The following is a 13,059-nucleotide window of genomic DNA, read 5'->3' on the forward strand; positions in this document are numbered from 1 at the left end:
CCGCTCCCCCGCAGCTATTTGCTCTTGGTACAGGCCTATGACCTGTGTTATCATGTTACAGTTTCCGGGTCTCCGCTTCCGCCTGCTTGTTAGCATGACTTTTACCGACTGTAGTGCAAACCATCGTCAGTTACTCGCATTTTAATAGCTGTCGCAGGCCCCAAGGATTTAACCAAAGGATTTACAACAGCCACGACTCGGCAGTGGAACGTAAGAACGAATCTGTCGCAGGACGATGTTTTTCGGGACATTGACAGAGAACAGAAAAAAACGGACATTTTTCAACGCTGAACTTTCGTTTTGCCTTATCCAGACAGCTTGAGTTTCAGACACTCTCAAACCACGGAAAAAGAAATAACAGTCCTTGTCTAAAAGGTAAATAACAAAGAGAGAGTTATGACGAGTATCTTCGTGACGGATAAAGGTTCATCTTTTTTAGAACATGCCTGTCTCCAACGCAATTCAGTCGTGTTTTATTCAGTGCGATAATTTTCTTACAGAGGCATCAAGGAGACAGCAAAACGCATTCAACAAAAGGGGCAAAGGTACTCTATAGTGTCAACATATAGCGGGGGAAGAATGCTGTTTGATCTTTTTATAAAGTGGCAACACTTCACTATTGCTGATATATGTGACGGATAAAGGTCAATGGATGTTATATCTTTTGCCAAGTAAGGCAGTGGCAGACGAATTATCGACTTTTTCCATACAATGTGGTTTTGTGATGTTATATTAACCTTAAGCTTGGTGCATCAATTCAGATCCGGAAGCTAGAGTATTGTGAATTAACTGCTATTCACGGACCGAAGAACATATACTAGTAATTGCCCCACCTATAGAAAAGGAAGAGATACATTGTTACAGACTATTACTACTAAGACAAACCAATCTGGTACACAGTACGATACATTCCATGAATTATTGTCATGTCCACCTACCATATCTCCTTATGTAGGCCAATTTCTGTACACTTTATAAGTTTATTCCATAAGCGAGAACATATCATCAATACGTATGACCATATGGTAACTCAAATAGTAGTTTGACACACTGTTTGTAGTAAGTAAACTTTTGTAATATTGTTGTATTACTGCCACACATTGTACCTTGTACGATTGTTGAGCAATAAAGTTCATTCATGTATTCATTCATGTATAAGTGTTACATGATATTAATTCACAGTTTTGTCAAATATAGATACAAACACCTTCCGATGCGCAAATCTTCCTTGTTCATACTTGATTCACCTGAGCCTCTAGAGGATAGTGTTATCTGATCTCTTTCTAGAACTAGAACAGTGCACAGCTCTAGCTCGGAACACAGACGACTTTTTGCTCCAATTCAAAGCCGCTTTGACAAGGTGTGACGGTCACTGATCATGAACGCTTTGAATGTCACTGTCCTGTCGGACGTTCACTGATCAGAGCCTCCACCAGGACTTTCTTCAGGAATACAGATCACGATAAAACGAGAGAAAAATTGGCCAGGGGAGTCCGGCCGCTGGGAGATTGTTTCTTTGCGCGGCCAGCCTGACAAAACCCCAAGGCGCGGCCAAACTCCCCTGGCAAATATGCTGCTATATATAGCCAGCGTAGGTAAGAAGTAGAGAATACACTGATTACGGCATTGCTGTTCGGCTTTAGAATCTTTTAGTATTATTTTAAAAGTGTCTGAAAAGGCTGCTTATTGAATTATTCTGCTGAATGCTACCATCTGTTGTCAAATGAAGAATTACTCTGTTTACAATGTCATATAAAAACGTAACAGCCCCTAGCCCTTATTTATAAGATTTATCAGGTATCCAGGAACGAGGAAGTATTTTAATTTCATTCAAATCGGCCATATGAACACCTGTCCAATCAACACATGGTCTTGTTGAAGCAGGTTCCATGTATATGTTCAAACATGGAGGTTTTCTACCTCCATGGTTCAAACAAAAAACATAAGGGATAGTAGGAAAACAATAGTCTAGTCGCATTATAATATAAGGGGCAACAAAAATACGCTATTTTCCGATGTCACTAGTGCGCTGCCATACGTAAATTTCCGCTATCTTTAGTAATTGCCATATTCTATTAAGTTCTTTTTCCAGCTTGTTAAAAAAAACAACAGATGGTCCTACTACATGTATATTTCTCCTGACTATGTACGCTTCTGTGTCATTGCATCATCCTAAAACCAAGGAGTGTAAAACTGAGCACTCCTTTGTCTTGTGTCAGCAAATGTCCATCCAGAAACCGGAACATTCCGCACCGCCCTTAGCACGTGCACAGTGCGTGATCATGATTCCTTCACGTGAACACCGCCCCAGGGCTTGTCTGGTCTCCGATTTCATTACTTCGATTTTTCGCGCCAAATGGTTGAGTCCATGACAAAGGGATGACGTTGAAAGATGAAGATGCTTGTAGTGACTTACTGCCATTAATTCTCACAATTTTACCATATCATACATATTTGTATAAGGTATGAAGTCTTTTGTGTACAATAATTGTCTTATACTGTTTCAAAGAAAAGAGAATCTAAAGAGACTATTTAAATCTGATCCCCCTTTTGTCAAGAGTGGACCCTTCCTAGCCAACCATAACAATACCCACAACAAGATAAACCCCGGTGTGTACACGTCGCTTCACTTCTTTCTCTACAGTACACTTTGGGGCACACAGGTAGACACATCTCCTGCAAAAATGGTCAACAACGCAACCAACACCACCGAATGGACGGAAATTTCCATGGAACAGCAACTAGGAGCTCTGGTCGGAAATTCCGACGAGTTTTTCCTTCTCATGATGGGATGCTTCGTCTTTCGTGAGTACAAAATCTAACTTTGCATTTTTAACGCCTCATTCACAAAGTTATAAGTTATTTGCATTTTCGTCATGTAAGTTGACAAGGGATGTGTGTGTTTTGAAATTTGCTTGTCTTGAAATGTGGATTTCAGCATATGTTTGTGCAATCGATGTGATGTTTTGTTTCGGGAAAACGCGCGCTTTTTAATGATCGCCAGCTGGGCAGAGGCGGAATCAAAATATTTTGAGTTTGAATTTTTTTATCGAATTAACTAACTCCATATCATGGAACATGTTGTCTGTTGGCACTTATAATTTTTGTTTTATACTTCACTGTTGATTCTTTTTCCAAATTTGAAAAAATTATTTCCGATCTATAAAAAAAGTACAGTTTTTTTTTTAAATTTGAAAACGCACAATTTGATATACCGGTACTTTATGGGTATGATCCTGTGGTAAAACTAAATAAAAAGGCATGCGTGATATTTTAGTAGCAACTTGAGCAACAAATATTAAAGCAAAGTTACTGAGACTTACACAGTCAGAAAAGCCGAGAAAAGGTGATAGCCCACTTACAGATATGCTTGGTTGCATATCATCATATCAGGTTACAAGAACCAAATAAAGAATGAGGTTTAGATAGTATCTATGTAAATGATACTCATAGACAGTTTAAAGCTATACTATTGTATGAAATACAGAGACAACTACATGTCAAGTAGCAGTACTGCAATAGCAATTCCTATGGCTATAATGTGTTTTCTTTACACATGAATTCTTTCTTGATTTACTTATTAGTGGCACTTTCGAGTTAGGTGCCTTGTCATTTTTACAGTTGAACACAAGAGTGAGTTCTGTCGGTTCATTTAGTGATGCTGGAGAAGAGGTTATAATGACTGTCACTCAAAACATTACTAGTAATATATGGAGCATTTTTGTCTGCCTATAGGCCAGGTGGTATAATAGGTCCTCCTAAAACAGGTGTCAGACCAAACCATTTATAAGTCTTTAAAGGGGTGTCAACATAGTTTTAATTCCTTTTTTTATAAAAAAAAAACAACTTATGGAATAGCCCTAAGTTCTTTATAAACTTACTAGTAGGTGACTACATTAGAATTCACCTTCTCTTAGCTTATTTTGTTGCCCATGCATTGTCTAAAAATGTCTTTGCCTCATTCACACAGTTTTTCTGTTCAGTAAAACTTTGGTTAGCAACGTACTGACGAAAAGTAGTGGATGCTACTTGAAACGTCAGAAATGTTTTCAAAATCTATTCACTTGGTAGCATGCTTAAGTTACAGTTTTCTTCAGTTGACTAAAAAAAAACTTGCAAAGAAAGCAAAAATTCCCTGCTTGTACATGATACAGTGTAGGGTCCTGGGACCACCCATCATTGTGATTACATGTATATGCCCATAAAGACACATGTGGGACAGGTTTTGCTTTAATATATAATGTTGTTCCCATTTTGGGTCCACTTTCTACAGGTGGATTGTGTAAAAGTCACAAGATTTCCTTTCTCATAGACTTAGTAATGAAAGGTACTTACAAAATGTATGTGTACTTACAAATGATACATTGGGCCCCGCCCTGCATCTACTTCATAATCAGTGACACTTTCATTTTTTTAAAATTCTATAGTGTGTTATGTATATAAAGTTCAGCCAGTGATGGATGTCTATTGATATTAACATTAAAACATTAAACTTTAATCTAAACATTAACATTAATTGCTGAAAAGTGAATTGATACTAGAAAATCTTCAAGTTCAATCCATTACTGCATAAATGTGTTTAAGTTAATACATTGTAAACTGACCAGATCGAAATACTTCAACCCATAATCGGATTGTAACATTTAAGTCTTAATTCTGCACTCAGTATTGATTCGATATGTCCTTATAACATACTCCTAACAAGTTTTCATCCTTTTTTTTCAGTCATGCAGGCAGGTTTTGCCTTCCTAGAGGCAGGATCAGTCAGGAGCAAAAACACCACAAACATCCTGCTCAAGAACATACTGGATGTCTGTAAGTAAAATGTCTCAGTCAAGAATATGTGTTAGGCTCCTTTGCAGACTTGTAGGGCGAGGCATTATTTTTTGTGACAAACCGTCTCTCCCTGGCAAAACTCCCTCGGAAAAAAATAACGCTGTGGCCTACAAGTCTGCTGTGAAAGTGGAAGCTTGCTGCCCAATGTGCCATTACTTTTTAGGCACAGGAGGAACTAAGGTCTAAGGTCTACAAGTCTGCGAAGGAGGCTATGTTTAAGGTGTGACTTACAGTATTACAGGAATGGGGTGAGTTAATATCCTCAGGGCCTAGGAAAAAATGTTGTGTTTCCTGTTTCAGTCTTGAAAAAATTAGGGTCAGTAGGTAGGGATTGTCTTCTTTCCTTTTTTTTAGACTTTTTAGGCAATCTCTAGTGATCCAACTTATACCAAGAAGCTCCTTGCTTATACAATACAGTTTGACAAAGTAAAACTTGCATGATGACATATATATTTTCAATCAATGTTAGAAAACCAATTGTAATGTCTCATCACACAGGTGTCAGATCATGGAGCTAAAAATAGTTTCATCAGCTCGAAAAATGTGTCCCTTGCAGGGGTCCACCCAAAAAGGCTTGGGTCAGCAGTTTTTTCTAGAGTCGGTTGGGAAACAGGAAACACAACATTTTTTTCCTCGGGCATTGTAGTGACTCACTAGCGTTTGATTGATTGTTGTTTCCTCTGCCTAATAATCTACTTTTAATTAGAATTATGCCTGCAGGTGGTCTGAATCAAAGAAAGCACCACAATGGAACAATTAAGATGCAAATTATAAAGTAGAATTAGACTTACCAGTAGTTAAGATTTAAGGTCAACATTCTTTTGACAATTTTTTTAACAAGTTGAACAAGACACTGAGTAAAGAGACTCTTTTTACACAACAGCGACACCTGTGCTACAATGCAATGTCAACCAGTCAGAAGTGACAGTCAGAAGTGACAGACGGTCACCAAAACGTTGGTTGAAAAAAAGACTTGGTTGTATAAAAAGAGTCTCTTTACTCAATATTTATTCATTGACTTTCAAATGTAAAATCTTACTATTATATTACTAGCTAATCTACTTGAGGCTTGAGAATTGAGTTAATCTACTTGAGGCTTGAGAAAGAGTAGAAATTGGTCAAATAGTCAGATAAATGCCAAGGAAGTCTGCTTTGGAGTATATTTATAATAAGTCATTTGTGGAAAACTGTATCTCCATGCAACTCTGGCCAAATTAAAGCCCCTGGCATGTAATGGTTAAGATTTAAGTGTTTAAATATTTAAAAGAGTCTAAAAAAAATCCCATGTGTAATTTTAAACCATGTAATTAGGGGCAACAGGGTGTATCTGTAAAATTTGCACTACACTATTGTACCTGGATCTTACGTTTTGTTTTTGTGGTTCACCATGTATTCCTTTTTGCACAATGCCATGCCATATTCTGTAACCGTTAATTTATTTTGGAAAATTCAATAAAGAAAGATTTAAAAAAAAAAAAGATTTAAGTGTTTTTTTTAATCAATTCCTACTCTTTCTAGTTACTTCCAAGGCCAGGTAGAAGTTTGCTACGTCAAAAGGATTAGAAGTTGATCAATACGCAACTTTTTTGGTGTAGAAAATCAGATAAAATTTTTGTGTCATCCACAGGTATCGGAGCCATCTCGTACTGGGCAGTTGGCTACGCCTTCGCATTCGGAACTCCCAGCAACCTCTTCATTGGACATGGCCACTTCTTCCTGGAGGGCATCGAGGGGTCGCAGTACGCTCATTGGTTCTTCCACTTCGTGTTCGCGGCCACCGCCTCGACGATCGTGTCAGGAGCCATGGCGGAGAGGACAGAGTTCAGCGCATACCTGGTGTACTGCGCTGTACTCACCGGTAGGTTTTTTTTTTTGAGGGGGGGGGTGTGAGAGAACACAAGAAAATGATTCCTGACTTTAAACATGATTTACTAATAGGTAGTACATGTAAAGCCTTGTTGATCTAAACACATACACTGTACAAAATGTACTTAACTTCACAAGACATTGCATATGTGAGGCCAAAAGTTTTCTTTCCATCTGGGTCTTTTCTTGCATGGCCACCTTCTTTACTGATCGCCAGGATAGTTCATGGATGCCAGGTCATCTGTCACAGTTCTGCTTCAAGTGTACTAAAAAGCTGGAGTGTTATGCCGAAAGGCGGTTATACCGGCTATCATCATGACATCACGTCGGGAGTACAATACAGTACCGGCTATACAGATGAAGAATGATACAGATACTAACTAAGAGAAATTAATTTAGTGCTTTGAGATTGTTTCCATATAAACCATTAATTAAAATAGTGAAGAGAGGGCTGACATAAGTTTCATAACTTTTTGCCCAATCCTCGAAAAATAAATGTGAATACTAGAGAGGCCGACATTTGCTTGGGAGCAAATACAGCATATTTCAGTCCATCTCCCTCCCACGCAAAAGTGGACTATTCCAAACTTACCCCAGTGTAAAACTGGCAAAGATTCTCAAATAAATGAATTATATAGTAGCTATGTAATTGAGATCAAAGATGCAAGAACAAGCACATTGTATCTCGAAAGCTTTACTAGTCTTATTACAGGTATGCAAATACTAACAATGATGAGATTTGATACATTTTGAAGGTCTTAGGCACATAAAATTGAATGTGTGGGTCATTCCGTACGACTTACGTGCAATGTGACTTCAGGTAACCCGCAATGGAACAGGTGTTCCATGGCCAACGGCAGATGGAACAGGCCATTCTTTAGATAGAACATGGAACGGGTATAGCACTTTTGGCCCTTTTTTGCTGAAAATAGCCATTAAAGTCCCCCAAATGAGTCATTTGGAAGTGGTGTATGCTAAATATGTGACTGCTATTCTGTAGACACATGTTCAAGGTACCCTTATACCGAATTTCAGATCATTTGGTTGTAAAACCAGGGCTCAGGATCCAAAAATCCATTTTTTGGCGAAAAATGCCCCAAGAAACCTTCATAAAAATTTTTCAAAGGCATGTATCAAAAAATGAAAAAAACGCCTGGGGGTATTGGCTCACTCTACCTCCATGCCAAATTTCAAGTCATTTGGCTGAATGATGGCGGAGTTGAATCCCTTTGACTGTGTGGCAGGAGAAGGAGAAGAAGAAGGAGAAGAAACATCAGAGAACACAATATATTTCATCCATACCATGGTATGGACTGAAATATAAAAATAAAATAGATAAATAATTAAAATAGTGATTAAAAATACTGATGCAGGACAATCTCTTAACATAATTTCTTCTATCAAATCAATCACATTTTTTTAGAAAAGTGAGTTATTTGTAAAGAACAAAAAAGCCTGATGGATTCTTAAGAGTTAAAAGATCTGTAGGTCACAATTGCATTTGGTCAAGTTGACAAAATGCTGAGTCATCAGAAAATAAATTAAGCCTTTGTGACCTGTGGGTTATCTTAAAGAGTATTGTTTCTGATTCAGCATTTGTCACTCCTTTCCCTAAATTGCTTTTGTGACAAATTTATAACGTGTAACATTATGATGCACAACTTCCAATCCAGGTGTGGTGTACCCAGTTGCAGCCCACTGGGCCTGGGACCCCCAGGGCTGGCTCCTCACAGGTGTGGGGACTGGACTCACCTACCAGGTAATGTTTAAGATATTTTTAACAAGTTCATGCCTGAAGAAAATAATATACAGTAAGCTGTTAAATGTTTTGACAGCTGCATTTATAGTTCAGGTACATGTCAATTTTTTTTTCTTGTTAGCAGGATGGTTTGCTATTGAAATTGAGGACTCTCATAATGCTTGTGTCGATAGGAAAAGTTTTTAGAAAGTTAAGGGACCACAAGAATTTTAGTGTTCACCTCAGACAGGTGCTCCTTGTGTAATCACCAAGCAGATATTTGTTGGCAAGGCAGTTCCATTGGCTGGAGGAGTGTCCCTTAGCCACCTCCTCTGGCTAAAGTAATGGATACTGCCTTGCCACCATATCATCTGCTTGGAGATTAGTCCTTATGTAACAGGTGGCCATTTGTACAGGTTTGACTCAATATAATAGTCACTGTGGTCTGCATTGGTACAAACTTACTGAACAATATTTATCATAACTGAATGAAATATTATGCCACAAAAGCACTCTGGAGCATTATTGTTGTATTCATTTTTAGGGTGGGAAACTGCAATTATCAATTGTAACATAATTATAAATGTGTTTCTTTGCAGGACTTTGCAGGGAGTGGTGTGGTGCACATTGTCGGTGGTACAGCAGCCCTGGCTGGTGCCTCTGTTGTCGGTCCCAGGATTGGACGCTTCCATTGTGGGAAACCTGTCCAGATCTCCGGCCACACTGTCCCAGTAGGTTACATGTAACAATTTCATCGTGATTTTGGGTTGAATGTTAATGATACACATAATTTTCCTTGCTTACGTAATAACTACACCCATTTCATTAGATAACACTGTATACTACATGTACATGTATATGCTGGTGGCTGTGATATAATAGAAGAAAGAATTAAGTATTCTGACAGTTAAGTAAAAACTGGGGTTCTCACTATAGAATGTCCGTTGTTGGAAGAATACAAGCTTATACAGTATATCAACAACTGCTGACGGCATAAATTTTCTAACTGTTCCAAAAGTTAGGGTGCTGTTAGGATTAATTGATTTTTTTATTATTATATTAATCATCCTTTTTATTGATTTTCACAAACATAAGATACACACACAGAAAAACTTATATACTGAAGGGACATGTAGAACACAGAAAAAGATAAATAAAACCAGAAAACAATGAATATTATGGTTACATATTTGAATAACAGACAAAAGTGTTCTCTACAATGTTTCAGCTATTTTTCCCCATTTACCAATGTGTTTTTTTTATTTTATCCATCCAGGATTAATTGATTTGGTAGATGATTTAAGATAAAGTATTGAGCGATACCAAATGAAAATTCTCTTCTTCACGATTATGCTAGAATGCCGTATCAACAAAATGTGGGGTCATGTGGTGTAGCGGCAGAGTGCTCGACTCGGAACCAAGAATACACTATAACCAACCTACAATATACATGTATTTAAAAAAAACTAAATTTTGTCCTGTAAAATTAATTATTTTGCCATGTGTGAATAGAGGGATGTTGTTTAATTCTCCCTACAGCTTGCTGCTCTGGGTGCCTTTATTCTGTTCTTTGGTTTCCTGGCCTTCAACGGTGGATCTCAGGGCTCCATCTCTAGCCCTGGAGACGGTGTCATTGTCGCTCTGGCCATCACAAACACTGTCATCTCTGGTGAGGACCTACAGTACTAGTACTCAACTTGTGCCATAGAATTTTGTTCCAGTCTTCAACAATGATGTTTCAGAGCACGCCCCACTGTTATTGCGGAGGTCACATTGTGACCTCCGCAATAACAGTGGGGCGTGCTCTGAAACATCATTGTGACTCACAATTCCCACACGGGGCCCAGCCGGGCAGCTTTTGGGAACGAAAAATTTGATATGAAAGACAACAAAACACAGAAAAGTTCTTAATAACAATCATGGGCTCTATATCTGTATATTCCTGATATGAATTGTTAACTTTTCGATCATCCAAACAGCCCGGCCGGGTCCCGGTTTGGAAATGTGACCTAAGCATTACACAGTGACGCTCTGATATGACTCAATTTTCACATCATAAAGTTGCGCTCAGATAATTTCAAAGTCTTTTGCTAATTTTACAAGAAAGTGTACTTTGAAAGAATAAAATAAATCAAATGCCACTATTGGCAATTGGTGATGATCATGAACAACCTTTGTGTTAATTAAATCAAAGTGATCTAAAAGAGATTTGATTTTGATTGTACAGCATTGTCAGGTAGAAAGTAGTCAATTCTTATAGCCTCTTCATACACTTCAGGTTTGTTTTGAAAAATATTTTATTACACTTGATAGAACAAGTTTTAACTTAAAAGAAGTTTAGTCCAACTTTTCAACTTTATGAGCCAAGTCAACACTTAGAACTTTTTAAGAATTAAACCAGAAGAGCACCTTTTCACCACTGGTCACTGCTATCCATGAAAAAATCTTAGAAGCCAGAAGCCTAACGAATACTAGTATACTTTCTGAGTCCAGTGATGTAGATGTACTAGATAAAAACTTTTTTAATCTATGACATTCCCCTGCCAGGTTCCAGTGCTGGTCTGATCGCCATGGTGATAAAGCGTGTGGGGCTGCTGGGAGATCTGCACTGGAGTCTGCTCACAACCCTGAACGGAGCACTGACTGGAATGGTAGGTAAAAGGTGCATCTGTGCACTACATGTATTTCTGATGTCTACCTGCACCTAACCTACACTGGTCCATGTACTGGGTACATTGTATATGCAGGTTAGTGCAGGTAAAATTGGAGCTGAGCAGGTATTTCTGATGTCTACCTGTACCTAACCTACACTGGTCCATGTACTGGGTACATTGTATATGCAGGTTAGTGCAGGTAAAATTGGAGCTGTGCAGGTATTTCTGATATCTTACCTGCACCTAACCTGCACTGGTCCATGTACTGGGTATATGCAGGTTAGTGCAGGTAAAATTGGAGCTGTGCAGGTATTTCTGATGTTTACCTGCACCTAACCTGCACTGGTCCATGTACTGGGTACATGCAGGTTTAGTGCAGGTAGAATTGGAGCTGTGTAGGTATTACTGATGTTTACCTGCACCTAACCTGCACTGGTCCATGTACTGGGTACATGCAGGTTTAGTGCAGGTAGAATTGAAGCTGTGTAGGTATTACTGATGTCCATCTGCACCTAACCTGCACTGGTCCATGTATTGGGTTTACATACATTGTGTATGCATGTAGGTGTATGTGGATTTTTATTTGCTGCATTCACCATTATCACCACTGTTAAATCTGATCAAGAACAGTACACTCGGGGGACCAATAGGTCAATGTGAACAGGTTGTCACTATAGACAAGATTGAAAAACATCTACTGGACCACAGAAAAGTGGTGATATTGGCCAGGTGTTTTTTATGTAGGGGTGGTCACTTGCACAGGTTTTAACCGTACATATCATAAACTTTGTTTAAACTTTAATAGCTGCTGGAATATGCTAGATTTTAGGTCATTTTGGAAGGCCTGTCTGCAAATAATTAGAAACAAAAATTCATTAATGACTTTCTTCTACTTATTAATATGTTCTGTTAGCATACCAGCTCTGGTAAAGGATAATTTGCCTTCTTGCCCAGAAGCCAGATGATCATGTCATGCTGAACTTGTTCAGTCAAGTCATGATCAGCCAATGAAATGAGTCAGGCAAAAACTTGTACTACAGCGCCACCTAGCAGGTGCATACCAAAGTGCATAGCATTGCATCTCAGTTTCCCACTAGAATTATACACTTAGCCTACATTTGTAGCACAATCATGTTCTATACCAGACAGTCAGTTGAAAGTTCACTCAACTTAGTGCACCTTGCATCACACTTTGGCAGTACACGTATGTGGGCTTAAAGGGGCATTATGTAACATTTTGCACGAAAATATTAAAACTTTGTAAACAAAATACACTACAAAATACATTTGCAACATTTATGGTTGGCACCAAACATCCCACACGAGGCACACTCGAGTTTCTGGTACCACCACAAACTACCAGAATGTAAACAAACAAACAAAGGCTGTGTTCCCAGCTTTTAAACACACTCATAATTAGGCATCTTAATTGGTATCTTCACTTCCTGAATGTCACTTTGTTTATCATTGGAGTTAAAGGTTGATTCAACTTACTTGTAAATGACTTTTTGACAGAAAATTGACTTTTTGTATCATCCTATTCCTTAGGCTAATGTTTATTGTTAAGTGTAATAACTGTATGAAACAAATCCCCCCCCCCCAGGTGGCCATCTGTGCAGGTTGTAACAATGTGTACCCCTGGGCTGCCTGTATCATCGGTGTGGTGGCAGGCGTGGCGTACTGTGGATGGAGTCAGCTGATCCTCAAGGTCCTAAAGGTCGATGACCCCCTGGATGCCGTGGCTGGTGAGATGCCTGAACTTGAATGAATTTGAATGTTCTTGAAAACAATTCATTTAATTTACTGCTTCCCCCTGAAATTTCATTCATTGGTTATGGTTATACTTTACAAGTAGTCTATTTTGTAAAGTCCTTCAATGAAAATAATTAAATCTACAGAAAACCTGTCCATGTTTATACTCAGGCGCAACTGTAGGAAAATGCTTATTTTATTATAATAAACAGT

The 13,059-nt window shown here is 38.4% G+C and overlaps 1 protein-coding gene across 1 annotated transcript in view; it reads left to right on the plus strand.

Moving 5' to 3' along the window:
• Window positions 1-2,575: 2,575 nt before the first annotated feature.
• Window positions 2,576-13,059, plus strand: part of LOC109481899 (putative ammonium transporter 1) — a 20,714-nt gene continuing 10,230 nt past the window's right edge. Inside the window, exons 1-8 of the mRNA XM_019784523.1 lie at window positions 2,576-2,805; window positions 4,726-4,815; window positions 6,464-6,694; window positions 8,376-8,461; window positions 9,040-9,171; window positions 9,980-10,109; window positions 10,988-11,091; window positions 12,698-12,839. Coding sequence (XP_019640082.1) covers window positions 2,685-2,805; window positions 4,726-4,815; window positions 6,464-6,694; window positions 8,376-8,461; window positions 9,040-9,171; window positions 9,980-10,109; window positions 10,988-11,091; window positions 12,698-12,839 — 1,036 coding nt within the window. The 5' untranslated portion in view covers window positions 2,576-2,684. The remainder of the gene's footprint in view (window positions 2,806-4,725; window positions 4,816-6,463; window positions 6,695-8,375; window positions 8,462-9,039; window positions 9,172-9,979; window positions 10,110-10,987; window positions 11,092-12,697; window positions 12,840-13,059) is intronic.

The sequence above is a fragment of the Branchiostoma belcheri genome, unplaced genomic scaffold, assembly GCF_001625305.1.
Source record: "Branchiostoma belcheri isolate BF01 breed outbred unplaced genomic scaffold, Haploidv18h27 scaffold58, whole genome shotgun sequence".
Taxonomy (NCBI): domain Eukaryota; kingdom Metazoa; phylum Chordata; class Leptocardii; order Amphioxiformes; family Branchiostomatidae; genus Branchiostoma; species Branchiostoma belcheri.